The following is a 15,427-nucleotide window of genomic DNA, read 5'->3' as shown; positions in this document are numbered from 1 at the left end:
CTGGCCAAAGAGAAGCTTGCCTTTGCTAGAGAGCAGCAGATGAGTGGGATAGTTCCCACTGGTGGCAGCAATCTCCCAAGAGAAAAAGAGAAGGGTTTGGATACTAAACACCTGACAAAGATAGTGCCCCCCTTTAAACAAGGGGATGACATCCAGAAATGGATGGCTGCTTTGGAGAAGGCCTGCACTGTGCAGTGCATTCCCCAGAGTCAGTGGGCAGCTATACTGTGGCTCTCCTTTAATGGCAAAGGTAGAGATAAGCTCCTCACTACTAGAGTTGAGGATGCTAACAATTACCAGGTCCTGAAAAATACACTGGTTGATGGGTTTGGCTTAACCACTGAGCAGTACAGGTTGCTGTTCAGAGACACCCAGAAAACTCAGTCTCAGGACTGGTCTGACTTTGTGGATGGTGCCACTAAGGCTTTGGAAGGCTGGCTACTGGGTAGCAAGGTTACTGACTTCACAGGATTGTATAATCTTATTATGAGAGAGCAAGTCTTAAATAATTGTCAGAACCAGTTATTACACCAGCACCTGGTAGACTCTGATCTGACCTCTCCACAGGAATTGGGTAAGAGGGCAGACAAATGGGTCAGAACCAGGATTAGGCCCAAGAACCAAGGTGGTGACCAGAAGAAGGAATCAACCAAGCCTCAAGAGAAGGGTGGGAATAAATCTCCAGATCAAACCACATCAGGGCCCCAAAAATCCTCTGAGGGGGGTGGGTCCCAGAATCCTTCCAATAACCAGAAGAAACCTTATTGTTACCCCTGTAAACAGGTGGGTCATTTGAAAACTGACAGCAGTTGCCCAAAGAACAACAATAAGGAGAACATACCCCCAAGTAACATTCCCAAACCTCCTGTTACTACTAGTAGTAATCCCCCAGGTGGTGGGAGTGCCCCCAAGAATCTGGGTGCATTTACTTTGGGAGTTCCTGGGGACTCTGGCCTAACCAGGTCCCCAAACTTAGATACTCTTGTCTGTGAGACTGGCATGGGGTTTGCCAACTTCACCACTTGTCCCAACACTTTGGGCAAATACAGACAAGAGCCCCTCATCAATGGAATGAAAGTTGAGGCCTACAGAGACACAGGGGCTAGCATCACCATGGTGACTGAGAGTCTAGTCCCCTCAAGGCAACTTTTACCTGGTGCCACATACCAGGTGACAAACATTGATGGAGTGAAGAAAACTCATCCCATGGCAGTAGTAAATCTCAGCTGGGGAAGTGTCACTGGCCCCAAGAGAGTGGCAGTGTCATCCAACTTGCCTGTAGATTGCCTACTGGGGAATGATTTAGAGACCTCAGCCTGGGCTGAGGTAGAGCAAGAAACCCATTCTAGAATGGTAAACCCCCATGGTAAGGTTAGTAGGGCAGTGATAGCCACCGCCCCAGTCCAAAATGTCCTCCCTGAACAGGTCAGGAGGGCTGTGCCAGTCACCGCCCAATCTCAGACAGCTTCCTTCCCAGAAAAGGTTAGCAGGGCTGTGATGGTCACAGCCCATACCCAAACTGAGTCCCCTCCTGAAAAGGTTGGTGGAGTTGTGAGGGCCACAGCTCAAACTCAGACAGATGATAGTGTTGTGAAGCCTGAAACTATGGATCACTCCACTCAGACAGAGAGCATTGAAGAGGAAGAAATCTCCCTCCCACCAGACTTTAGGAAAGGATCAGCCTCCTCAGGGAACTGATCTGACCCCTTGTGAAGAAACTGCCACAGAGGTAGTCAGGCCTAGCCTGGCAGAACCCCTGATGTCAGTGGACCCTTCCAAGGTGGGACCCAGTCTAGAGCAGGTAACCTGCCCCTCTCTACCCTGCCTCAGTCAGCCCAGGGCTGTAGAGGTCAGGGAGGCCAGTGTTGGACCCCAAAGGGCCCCCTGTCCAAAAGAATTCCCCAACCAGCAGATTAAGGGCAGTGAAGCTAGTAGTCCCAGCCAAGTGAAAATAAAACAAACTCCTGAGGGATCCCCCTTTAAATTAGTTAGGGACCTCCCACAGATGGACACTGTTGGGCACAGCCAAACTTGGGACCTGAGGGCCCCAGACCTGACCTGTCCCTCCAGTAAGCCAAACAGAGGGACCCAGCCTCCAGCTTTAGGTAGCCAGAGGTTGACCCTGAGAGCTCATAGCAACTCAGTCCTGGAAAGAAAGGCACACATGGTAGATGGTGATTGGAGGAAGTTGAGCCCAACATTAGTGGAGTCTCACTTCAGTACTCCATCCCAGCACCAGTCTTTTACTTTGCCAAAACACACCACAGGTAGAGATTCCCTATGGTGGAGACCCTCAGATACCCTTAGGGTGAGGGATTGCTTAGTGGACCATGAGATAGGGGGTAACCATGCCAGTGCTGGTACTTCCTTATATGGCCACTTAGGCAATATAGGCTTACCTGGTCAAGGATAGCCTTATCTCCTTTCGTTTGGGGGGGGGGGGGGGTTATGTAGGAAGGTAGATCCCTGACTATGGTTGCCCCCAACTTTTTGCCTGGTGTTTTGCTGGTTTTCTGACTTAGTTGACCTGGGGCCCTGCTATTCAGGACCCCAGGCCTACTGCTCTCTCTGTAAAATGGATTCCATGTACCTTAGGTACATATCTAATTGGATACTGAGTCACCTTATCAGTCCCTGTACAGTGTACCTTAGGTACCCAGGGCATAGGTGTACCCAGGGCCTACCAGGGGCTGCAGCATGTATTATGCCACCCCTGGCTGGCCATCCAAATCTGACACAACTGGCTGCACGACAGCTGGGGCAAGGTGGTGTAATCACCCTTTGCTTTAGATATAGTATACCTATATCTAACCCTAAAATGGGCACACAGATCTCCTATCAGTCACTCCTATGGCAGGCCTTGACAATCCTGAAGGCAGAGTGCTTGGAATCGTGTGAGATGGTGCTCTGGCATGAGCTGAGCCTGTCTGCGACTTTCGGGATCTATCCCTTAGCCGTTTCCCGGATAACGCATACCATATACTCTTAAGTGCATTATAATCCTCGCGGTTATATGCCAACTCTGGTATCGCTTTATCAAAACATGTCGAGTAAGGTGTCATACGAATTGGAATACTAACCCCTCGCCAATTCTGGCGACGGGGTTAGCATTCCACCCTTCTAGAGGGACACGACATGTTAGTAACCTGTAACCCCGGTTAAAGTCAGACAGAGCCTTAGCTCCACAAAATGGATGCTGCCACCGAGACACAAGTCTGCCCTCCTGTTGCTGGGAGTCCTCCCAGCGCAGGAGGCAAGGACAAAGGGTTTCCTGCCAGCGGCGGTGCCAGCACCGTCCCAGACAGGATTTTGTGTATCCTAGGTAGGCAGGGCTTTAGAGGAAGGTGACTGCAAGTGGCACCCCGGTGCTCACTGTGCATATGCCGGCTAGAACCAGTTCCAGGGGCACACCAGCCCCTGAGCTGGGGAAAGCCCGGCGTGGGAGAGGGGTGTAACCAACCCCCTTCCTAGTCCCACCCATAGGGCAGGACTTAGTCGCGTGCCAGCCCCCTTTTGCAGGATAAAGGTAGGAGCAGGCCCCCTTCCATATTAGATCAATCTTTGAATCCTGAACCGACCTTCTACACGAAGAACTCAAGACTCTTCTCAAGATTTCTCCCTTGTGACTAAGGAGTAGTCACCCTGCAGCAGCAGGCACCAACCAAGCATCGCGGTTTGCTGCAAGTGTCTCCTCCGGATCAAGACTGCTTCAGCACGACGAGAACCGGCTCCCCTGGCACCTCTGACCTCTACCTACATCGTCAGCTACTCTGAGATTCGTGGGCGTGACGAGACCTCGAGTGACCGGCCATCTTCAGAACTGCACGACGCTTGTCCAGCACGACCACCGAGTGACCCTCGACTGAGTGCTTTGGGGTAAGAGAAGCCCCGACCCTGAGCAGCTCCAGCACCGAAGTTCAGCCCCCCTGCATCCACGAGATCTGCGTGGGGCCCTTCTGCTCTTGGCTGTTCACCGCGTTGTCCCGGTCACTTGCCCGTTGGCTAGTGGCCCTCTGACGACGAACTTCAACGACAAACACCGCTGGTCTGGTTGCTCCAGACTGGCCCCTGCTCCCCTCCAACAGAGGAGCACCCCGGACCCTCCTGGTCCACTCCAGACTCCATTTTAGGTCCACCGCGTGGGCTTGAATTTGCCAAGACTTGTTGCCCCAATCCTGGGTCCAGCGACGTCGACAGCAGACACCTTCGTGGGACAGCTCGCCCCTCCATCCTGGTCTCCGACAACGCCTCCTGGTCCGAGAGACTGCAGAGCCCAGCAGCGCCCACTCACCTGGTCGAGGTGACTTCGTCCGGTGCCACTCTGGTGCCCACTTAATCACTGGCTAGTGATTCAGAACTTGGTCCCCTCTGCTTACAGGTCTTCTTCTTCCCTGATCCAGGCTTGGATCTCCACGAACTTCTTCACTGGCCGCCTGCCAGCAACTTCTTTTCTTCAGGCTCCTGGTTCGACAACGAGGGTTTCCGACGCAACTTGAACCCTATGCAGCCGCAGCCCCTGGGCTAGGTAAACTGAGTACTCCGGTGCTCCAGCATAGTCCAACACCCTAAGTGTTCGGATCCAATCTTGTTTTCGACCCACCTAGTCGGGTTCGCCCGAGAACAGTAACTTTGTCTTTACCAGCCTCCATAGACTTTTTCCCGCCTTACGCGTGAGAGTTCCCACTCTGCACATGACGTCCACAGGCCTCCTGCTCCTAATCTAAGTGTTTAGTATTGTAGGCCTAGCGTTTCTAAAGTCTATGAGAATAGTTACTTACCTGCTAGTAATTCGCATTCCACTTCTTGTGTATATGGTTTTTCGTGCCCCTCGGGCATTTGTGTAAATTGTGCAACTTTCAGTAATTCTTTAAGAGTTTTGTTGTGTGCTTAGCTCCCTGTCTCATAAAGAGCCAGGGTAGTCCTGTTATAAATATATACTTTATTTTTGATAACAACTTGTGTGGTGTCCTTTCACTTGGTGTTCAAGGGGTAATGTGATGGTAAAACAGCTGGCTTAACACGCCCTCTAGAGTCTTAGCCTTAGACTGCTCGTATCCATGCTACTAGGATAGCTGGTCTATAAGGTTGACTTACAACCAATCATCAATAAGGGTTGTCTGGACTGATACATAGTGATCACTAGAATAGTGAGCACTGCATATCAGGCCAACTTCTCACAAGCACCACCGCAGGCAGGACTTTGTGTATTGGGACAGGGAGGACTTAATAGAATGAGACACTGCCTGGAGCACACTAGGTGCTCCATTCATACCCCAGTTCAAACCGGTTGCTGGGGCACTCAAGCCCCAGCTCTGGCGCGAAACTGGACAAAGGAGAGGGGGTGTAACCACCCCCCCTTCCTGGTCCCACCCATAAGAGGGACCTAGAAAGTAATCCAGCCCCTTTTAGTTGTATAACGGTAGGAGCTGAGTCCTGAGACTTTAGATTAATCCTGAATCGAAACTTGACCCAAAACTCTGGACCTTCGACATTCTGCTGAAGCTGAAGACTGAAGAATCTCCCTTGTGGCCAAGGAGTGACCACCCTGGGCAACCAAGCACCATCCAAGCAAATCAACGGCTTTCTTTGTCTTCGTTCCCACCGGAACCCGAGCACAGAGCCTAACAAGACCCAGACTTCCAGACCTCTCTGACCCTCTCTTCACGACAGCAGCATAGCTGAGATCCATGGAGGTGACGAGACACGTGGGACCGGACATCTTGGAAAGCCTGCAACTTGCTAACTGTGCAGCTCCTGAGGCATCCTCGAAGCTGTGCACTGGGGATTGAGAAACCCCGAACCCGAGCTCCACCTGCACCGAAGATCAGCCCTCCACACTCCAGGAGTTCTGCGTGGGGCCCTTCTGCTTGTGTTCTGCTCGACGCGTTGTCCGGTTGCTGGCCCGTTGGCTAGTAGCCTCTCTGACGACAATCCAGATCTCCATCTAAGCCTTTATTGCGTAAACTCCATTGGCTGCCCATACGTCTACGAGTCAAGTTTAAGACTTGCTGTATCATTCATAAAAGTCTCCACGATTTAGGACCTGAATATCTGTCTACTAAATTTGCTCCATATAACCCCATTCGTACCCTTAGATCCAGCCAGCAGCTGTTGTTAAAAGTACCTAAAATTAACAAGACCAGACTTGGCGGCAGGGCCTTGTCGGTAGTGGGTCCCACATATTGGAACATGCTCCCTCTATCATTAAGGCAATGTTCTGAACATCTGCTTTTCAGAAAAAATTTGAAAACGTTCCTGTTTAGTCTAATTAGCTAATTTAGCTTATTGTTCTCTAGAATCATAGTTTTTAATTCTACTGCTATTGCTACAGTTCCATCAGATTAGACGTCAGAAGCGCGGAGATACTCCTTCGGGAGTCGATTCATAGCGCTATACAAACGTGCAATAAATAAATAAATCCTTTTGAATCACATCGCTGGTCTGGTTGCTCCAGACTGGCCCTTGCTTCCCTGCAAAGGTGAAGCACCTCAGACCTTGCTGGTCTGCACCAGAAGCCTTTGTTGTATCCCGCGTGGGTTGCCTTTGCCAAGGCTTGTTGACTCCAATCCGAAAGTCGACTCCTCCATCTGCGAGAACCTTCGTGGGACAGCTCCTCTCCAGCACCTGGTCGTCGGCGACGCCTCCTGGTCCGTGTGGCTGCAAAGACAAGCTTCAAGACAGCACCTGATTGCTCCTCGACGTCGTCTGGTTCCTTCCTGGTTCCACCCGGTCACTGGCTAGTGACCCAGACTCTGTCCCCTCTGCTTTCAGGTCCTCTTCATCCTCGATCTACCCTTGGATCCACCCGGACATCTTCCTCCTGGTCGCCTGCAGCATCTTTTCTTCAAGGCTCCATAGGACTCAACGACGAAACCCGACACATCTTCACACCTATGCACCCGCCGTCCGTGGGTGAGGTAACGCGAGTACTTCGGTGCTCCCAAGGGTATTGACTATCCAAGTGTCTAAGTCTTTAGTTGTTTCCTCCTAGCTAAACCGGAAGTGTCCTAAATCCTTCTAAATCTAACTTTTAAGTTCCCATTGACTTTTTATTGACTCACGCGTGTGTGTAAAGACACTGCACGCGCCGCTTGTGGGCTTCCTACTCCTAAACTATTGTTCAGATAGTGTAGCCCCAGCAATTCCCTAGGCCCTAGGCCTTTCCTTTTCTCGTGACGTGGTACTCATACCACTTTCTTAATATATGGTTTGCTTCGCCCCTAGGGCCTGACCGTAAATTGTGCAACTTAACGTATTCTGACTAGGTATCTTGTTATGTGCTTTGGCTCTGATCTCATAAAGAGTTCAGAGGAGTGTGTTAGTAAATAAGTACATATATATTTTATATATATCTTGTGTGGTGTCCTTTCATTTGATATTCAAGGGGTTACATATGGTAAAACAGCTGGCTTTACACGCCCTCAAGAGTCTTTTAGCCTAAGACTGTTCTGTCCACGCTACCACTAGGATAGCTGGTCTATAAGGTTGACTTAGAACCATCACCATAAGGGTTGTTTGGACTGGTGCAAGGTGATCACTAGAATAGTGATCATCATATACCAGGCCAACTTCTCACACTTTTCTTCTCATTTATGCGGTTAGTGCAGATTTCGTTTCCAGTTGCCTGCAACATATCTTGCTTTGCAGTCTCGTGGGAGTTTGTTCTTACAGCTTCTTTTTGCCGCTTGATTTTTCCTATCCGAATACTCACTCTGTGGCAGATATTCTGTTTATGTTGTGCGGATGCACTATAGCCTTGATCCCCGTTTTTGGGGACCTTATTTTGTAGGCCTCAGAGGCATTTTGTGAGCTATCTATGCACTTGCTATCGATGTAGGAACCTCTTTTTCATATTTTCTCTGCCCTCAGGCTGGACAACACTGGTACCACAAGCAGGCACACTCTTGTCCTGGTTCACTTTTGCTCCGGTCTTTAACCCTCTTCGTTGTGGACCTTCTCTTTGTTCTGTTTTACTCTGTGGGACATGGATTTTCTCCTACTTATATTATGTTTTTATTGGTTTGGGCCTGGGTTTCACAACTCCACCTCCCTATGCCTTGTAGTATCTGCATCTTTTTGGCATATTATTCAAATTACCCCTGGGCACTGCTTTCTTGTGTAGGCCCTTTTCTACTCTCTTGTGCTCCAGTGACAAAGTGAGCAAGGGACTCACGTTAATTGTTCGCCAAAAGTTTGCAGGGTATGCTCAGACGTGAGTCCCTTGCTCACTTTGCCACTGGATTCAAGCAAGCCGGGCTGAAGACGGCTGAAATGCCAGAAACCGGTCCTAGGAAGCTTGTTTCCGGTCTAGGGAAGGCATGGCTTGGCAGTTCGGGCTGGACTGTTTCCATGAGGCACAGGGTCAGACTGATTTGCATATGGCCATGTCTGAACTGGGGTGGCAGAGTGGGCTAAAGAACGGTGATGGATTAAACCCAGATCTGTTGACTGGATGTGAGTGTTTGATTGGTTCAGATGCTCCGTCCATCACCACCCCCTTTTGTTTCACGTTCTTTCAGTTCTCTTCACCTGGGTCTCCTTAATTGTTTGGATCCTTTTCTGGAATCCTTTTTTCAGAAGAGGCTGGGGTTACCTTGCTTTTCTCAAGTTTCCATGAAGCGTTGGTCAGGTTTCTTACCTGTTTCTCCTGCTTCCATAGGTTGGGCAATGTGTAATTGTCGTAATCAACTATCTGTTGCCCTTAGTTCCACCAACCCTTCATTTCCTTTAGCGTTCTTCTTCTTCTCCTCCTTCTTCTTCTTCTCTTTCATGGTGGACTTTCCACATGCTGTTTATTCTGTGCTTCTCCTGCTGCTGCCTGCTGGCATCCTTTCTCAGCCGGTGGCATTGGTTCTTGGACAGTTGCCCTTTATTCCTGTAGTTGGCAGTGCCTTCCCCTTCCTACTCTTATGTGGCACAGTGTTTCGGTTTCTCCACTTTGTTTTTGTCTTTACCTTAGTTACTGTTGTAACCTCTTCTTTACGATGGCAGGATGTATTCTCTGTCCTTCCTTGGTTACCTCTGTTCTTGGAGTGTCCCTCATTCCTCCACTTCTTGTCCTCCCCCCTCACAAGCGGAGGACATGTGCTACCTTTGGAGGAGTGGATGTACTTTTACTGTAGCCTGTATGACTTGTGTTTATCTACAGGGAATTTCGTTTTTTATATGCATATTTATCCTAATATAAATTTTTATTTGGATGTCTCTGCAAGTATTTCCGTATCTCTTGTAGATGTCTTTTACTTCAGGTATAAAAATGTGCGTTTTTCACATATGGTTGTTAGGCCTTCGAAACAGCATATGTCACTGCATTTCAACTACCTTCTTGGTGTCTTGGTTGTAGGAAAGTGCCTCTTTTTGCATGGTTGACCCCACTTTTTGCAAAACTGTTGATGACCTTTGACTGAGTGTGCCCTGGGTACCAGCCAACCAGGTACTCAGGGCCTATGTTCTTTCCCTGAATTGTGCCGTTGCAAAACCCAATTGGCATCTCCGTGCTCACATGTAAGTCCCTTGTAAAAGGTACCAAGAGCACTGTGACCAAGGAAGGCCTCAAAGGACTGCAGCACTTACTCTGCCACCTCTAGACGCCCTGTACCTTTACACATACACACACACACACTGCTGTGGCAGGCTGCATGTTTTGGTGCAGATAAAGAGAAGAGGCATCATGACACACATCCCTGTGTGCCATGCCTACAAACCACTGCCCTGGCATAAGTAAGCCACCTCTCTAGCTGGGTGCACTATAGCATTTTAAGGGTCAGAGGACATGCACTGGGTCCTGTTTAGAAGGTCCCAGGTCATTTCAGAGCCATTACACCAGTGCCTAGTAGTCAAAATGGGGGCACAATGTGGGGTAAAAGTCGTGAATAGACTGTTTCCTTACACTTATACAAGAGATTTTTTGTGTTTGTAAATGTTAATGAACGTCCTATGATGAAAGCCCCCTTTTTACCAAATTGACCCTTTTAATCAATGTATGGTAGCAATGAAGGTTTCTTAATTCACTTTTTCCCATTTTTATTCCACAGGTTGATACTCTGAATTCTGAGCTGGCAGGCGAACGCAGTGCTGCCCAGAAAAGTGAAAATGCGCGCCAGCAACTGGAAAGGCAGAACAAGGAGCTTAAAGCTAAACTGCAAGAGTTGGAGGGGTCTGTCAAGTCAAAATTTAAGGCAACCATTTGTGCTTTGGAGGCTAAAATTGGACAATTAGAAGAACAGCTTGAGCAGGAAGCAAAGTAAGGACTAAACTTGATCTCTCATGTGTCGTCTTAAGTGTGTATGTGTTTTCTCAATATCCTGGCTTTCCAGTGCACTGTTCTACACACAAGAATTAATTTGACAAAGGTTGTTGTTCTGTTTCTCATCTACATATTAAAAAAAATAGTTTCACTTTTTATTTCATAATATATTGACCAAATGATAGGGTTTGTATGCTGGTGATAACATTTTTTCAATCATCATCAATGACTGCCTGCATGGTCAAGCCTATTAAGGAAATACTGGCTAGCAGCTGTAGAAGTGGTTTACCTAACAAATAAGCCATCCCTTTTCCATTTTTGAATGCTCTTCTCTGCTTTTTCAGAAGATGTCAAAGGTAAATGGTGATACGGAAGTAGGTAGTGTTAATCCCCACAAATGCTATTATGACCCTGAAAGTTGGCACAGAGTTTACTCAAACATACCAAAAAGTATTTCTGAAAAAAGCACACAGTGATAGATTCCTTGCCTTAGAATTACCCTCGGGCGTCAGACTGAATCAGGAAAGTTTTCGTCAACAGTACCCCTGCACGTCAGAAGATGGCGATGTGCGGTTCTGCGTCCGTCGTTGGCGTCGTGGTCACCGAGATGACGTCGCTGCAGCTACTTAGACGCCGCCCTCGCGCACTGACGTCAGTTCTTTTTTTTTCCAGCGCCAGCAAGCGCAGGTCCGGAGAGAGTGGTACCCCCAGTCATTTTTTGACTGAGTTTTTTGTGGCTTTGTGTCTGTTTTTTCAAGTCGAGCGACTCCTGCTGTCGTAGGGATACCCGCTTTCAAGTCTTCCGAGGACTGTCATCGGATGATGTCGGTGACGGACCCACACCGCATGTGTGTCTACTGCCTGGGGCGTGACCACGACCCCAAGTCGTGCCTCGACTGCTGGGTCATGGCTCGGAAGACTTTGCGGGAGCGGTCCCGAAAGTTGCTTGAGGTCCAGCAGTCGGCTCCGCGCAGCTCAATCAGCCAGATTCATCAAGCGAAATGCGCTCGCAAAAGGGCCAGATTCTGAGAATCTGGCCCTTTGCGAGTGCAATTTTTGCATTTGGGATTCATCATCCCAAATGCAAAAATCGCTAATAAAGAATTCGCAAATTTGCGAGGATTAGCATTTAAGGAATCTCTATTAGAGATTCCTTAAATGCCATTCATGAAACATTTAAAAATTGCAAACCTCGTGCTAAATAGCGAAAACTTAGAAAAATGCATTTTAATGCATTTTTCTAAGTTGCATGTTACACACACACATGTCCTTTGGACATGTGTGTGCACAACATCAGTGTAAATTCACATTTCAGGGGTGCTACAGGGTGTCCTTTGGACACCCCTGCACCCTTGAAATCGCATCCTTATTTGCGATTAGCAAATTGCTAATCCCAAATAAGGAATAACTCCCCATTCATTCCTATGGGCCTGTAGGCCCATAGGAATGCATGGGGAGTTATTCCTTATTTGCGATTAGCAATTTGCTAATCGCAAATAAGGAACATGTAGGAATCGCAATATTTTTTGCAATTCCTACATGAATCCCGTTTTGCAAGTCCTTAATAGCGATTCCTTATGAATCGCTATTAAAGACTCGCAAAACGGGTCTTTGATGAATCTAGCTGAATGTCCCGGTCCCGTGGGAGGTCGAGGGACCACTCGCGGAGCCATCACCATCGTTCTTCAGGATCGAAGTCTTCGCTCTCGGGGTCAGGTAAGACGAAGCACAAGAATTCGAAGAAGCGTCATCGCTCGACAACTTCCCCTCGCCTGTCACGGCTGAGGGTGCGGGTGATGCCTCCCCCGCAGCTCCGCCAGAGCCTACGGTGTCACCGTCGGCCTACCCACCCTTCCCGGGTCTGTAGGTGACTCCGGCCCAGCTGCAGGAATTTCTGTCAGCCATGGCCACCTCCTCGGGCCATCAGGCACCGCCGGCGCGCCTTTGGCCCAGCGGGCCCGACTGGGGGTCCTCGCCCTTCACTGTCAGTGGTTCCGGCATCGCTGTCAGCCCCGGTGCCGCAGGGCCCCCAAGGATCCAGGCCTAGATCGCGGTCGACGCCGGTTGACCTTGTTACACCTCCACTGACGTCGACCCCACCAGCACCACCTCCGACGTCGCCCGTTGCACCGGACGACGACGCCACCGGTTTTAGCCCTGACATGGACACGGAGCCAGAACGGCATCGCTCGACGCCAATTCCGACACTGGTGGGGCCTTTCTACCCCTATGTCCAGCCTCCTTATTTTCGGTCTGTACATCGGCCTTCGGAGGAAGGGGAGGACTGGGAGGGGTCTGAGGACCCTCTCACAGCTCAGTGTGGGTACGACCCGGACTGGGCAGTGGAACTGGGGGATGGCAGTGGTCTGGGCACCTCCCCTGACCTTGGCATGCTCACTCCTACCGTGGCTACGGAGGAGGGTGCAAGTTATGCAGTGGTGTTGCGTGGGGCAGCGGAGGCCCTCAACCTCGAACTCCCTACAGTGGCCGTCAGGACTAACCTCCTGACAGAAGTGCTTCAGCCGGCGGCTACCTCTGCGGAGCCATTGCTGCCTTTTAATAAGGCACTTTCTGACGTTCTTTTGGGCACCTGGTCCAGGCCCAACACAGGGGCTCCTGTGGATAGGAACGTGGCCCAGTCTGTGAACACTGCATGCCTCTTGAGCCTCATTCCCACTCAGTGTTCGATAAGGTGGCGCAAGTGCTGCCTCAGTGTCCTGAGGAGGCGCGGACAGTGCTCTCATAGGCTTTTGCTGAGGGGAGAGATGCAGCCAAGTTCACAATATGATGTGGCCTTGACACGCCGACTCGCTGGGCAGGGCGATTTCCACGACAGTGACGCTCCGCCGCCACACCTGGCTGAGGACTACTGGCTTCTCTGGAAATGTCCAGAACACCCTGATGGACATGCCCCTTGATGGCATTCGCCTTTTTGGCAACAAGGCAGATAGTGTGTTGGAGCGTTTTAAGGACTTGCAGGTTACGGCCAAGTCCGTGGGCCTTTCGGCTACTCGCCCTCCTCCGCCTTCTGCTTTTCTCTCCTTTCCTGGCCACGGAAGAGGCGCCCCAACACGTTCACTCCAGAGCCTCCAGAGCAGTCTCCTCGCGGACGTGGGACCCGCAGAGGCGGATCAGGGGGCCAGCGGGCGGGTCAGTCCATTTCCACTCCGGCCACCTTTCCCCAAAACCTTCCTAATCCGGTCTTGCAGACACATCAAACGCCAGTGGGCGGCAGGATTCGCCATCACCTCCTCCCCCACTGGCGCACCATCACTTCGAACAGGTGGGTTTTACAAATAGTCCGTAGGGGCTACTCCCTCCCCTCCGAGACTACCCCTCCAGCCATGCCGCATGCCGGGGGATCACTTGGCACTTCTTCAATAGGAAGTCGCGGCCCTCTTGGCCAAGGGAGCCATTGAGCGCGTTCCTGCGCCAGAAGTAGGACGTGGTTGTTATTCCCACTACTTTCTGGTGCCCAAAAAGGAAAAGGGACTGTGTCCTATCTTGGACCTTGGGGACTTCAATCGCTTCCTCAGGAAGGAGAAGTTCAAGATGCTAACTCTGGATCAGGTCTTGTCCGCTGTCGACCCTGGAGACTGGATGGTAACGTTGGACTTGCAGGATACATATTTCCACCTTCCCATCCTGCCGGCCCACCGGCGTTACCTGCGATTCACGGGAGGCCACAAGCATTTTCAGTTTGCCGTGCTCCCTTTTGGCCTTACCAGCGCCCCTCGGGTGTTCACGAAAGTGATGGCGGTGGTCGCAGCTCATCTGCGCAGGTCAGGGGTGTCAGTCTTCCCCTACCTCGATGACTGGCTGTTGAAGGTGGGCTCGCCCCAGGCAGTCGTCTTTCACCTCCAGACTACGGCCGACCTCCTGCGTTTACTGGGGTTCTCCATCACTGTGCCGAAGTCGCACTTGGGTCCCTCTCAGAAGCTCCCTTTTATTGGAGCTGTTCTGCATTCGACGCTGTTTCGGGTTTTTCTTCCCGAGAAGATAGTCCGGGATATTCAAGCTATAATTCCGCTCTTTCAGCCTCTATCCTGGGTTTCAGTCAGGATGACCCTCTGGCTTCTGGGCCTGATGGCATCCTGCTGGTGACGCATGCCAGATCGCATATACGGGCTCTGCTGTGGGACTTGAAGTTCCAATGGGCACAGCATGAGGGCAACCTGTCCGATCTCGTCCAGATCTCGGAGGGCGCTGCACGACCGTTGCAGTGGTAGCTCACGAATCTCGACTGGGTCAGTGGCAGATCCCTCTACCTCCCCCAACTGGAGCACACACTGGTGACGGATGCGTCCCTCCTGGGATGGGGAGGCCACATGGGAGAGGCAGAGATCAGAGGCCTCTGGTCTCTGGCGGAGTCCAGGCTCCATATCACCCTTGTGGAGCTTCGGGTGATCCGACTTGCACTGAAAGCATTCCTTCCCTCTGTCAAAGGGAAAGTGGTGCAGGTGTTAACAGACAACACCACTGCCATGTGGTACTGCAACAAACAGGGCGCGGTGGGGTTGTGGACCCTATGTCAGGAGGCTTTGTGCCTCTGGACATGGCTGGAACAGCAGGGCATTTCCCTAGTGGTTCAACACCTGGCAGGTTCATTGAACGCCAGGGCGGACAAACTCAGCCGCAGGTGCATGATGGATCACCAATGGTGTCTTCACTCTGACGTGGCACAAGGTCTCTTTCAACAGTGGGGAGAGCCTTGGTTAGATCTAATTGCCACCGAAGAGAACGCGCAATGTCAGTAATTCTGCGCGTTGGAATTTCCAAGGCGGCACTCGCTAGGCGACACTTTTCGTCGCGAGTGGAGGTGCGGTCTGTTGTACGCCTTTCCGCCTTTACCACTTCTGCTCAGAGTGCTTGAAGAGTTTGGTATCGGGAGCTACTCAGTATGAGGATCGAATCCCCCGATCTGACTGCCTCTTCTGGAGGATCGTCTGTCGCAGCAGCAGGGGACGGTCCTCCACCCGAACATGTCCAGTCTCCACCTCTTTGCGTGGAGATTGAGCCATTGGTGGCAGTTGATTCCTTTTGACTTGCTTCCTGAAACCTGTGATGTCATTCTGGCAGTCAGGCATGCCCCCACTAAGTTGGTATACGCCTGTGGGTAGAACATGTTTGTGGCATGGTGCACAGCAAAGGCTGTTGATCCCCTTTCTGCCCCTCTTTCAG

The 15,427-nt window shown here is 50.7% G+C and overlaps 1 protein-coding gene across 6 annotated transcripts in view; it reads left to right on the top strand.

Moving 5' to 3' along the window:
• The window catches only part of MYH10 (myosin heavy chain 10), a 1,407,286-nt gene that overhangs the window by 1,219,914 nt on the left and 171,945 nt on the right, over positions 1 to 15,427 (top strand). For all 6 annotated transcript variants that reach the window (XM_078654665.1, XM_078654664.1, XM_078654663.1 and 3 more), the window contains one exon: positions 10,035 to 10,243. In XM_078654665.1, coding sequence (XP_078510791.1) covers positions 10,035 to 10,243 — 209 coding nt within the window. The remainder of the gene's footprint in view (positions 1 to 10,034; positions 10,244 to 15,427) is intronic.

Source organism: Lissotriton helveticus, chromosome 7 (assembly GCF_964261635.1).
Source record: "Lissotriton helveticus chromosome 7, aLisHel1.1, whole genome shotgun sequence".
NCBI classification, from domain to species: domain Eukaryota; kingdom Metazoa; phylum Chordata; class Amphibia; order Caudata; family Salamandridae; genus Lissotriton; species Lissotriton helveticus.
This window is presented reverse-complemented; position numbering and strand designations above follow the sequence as displayed.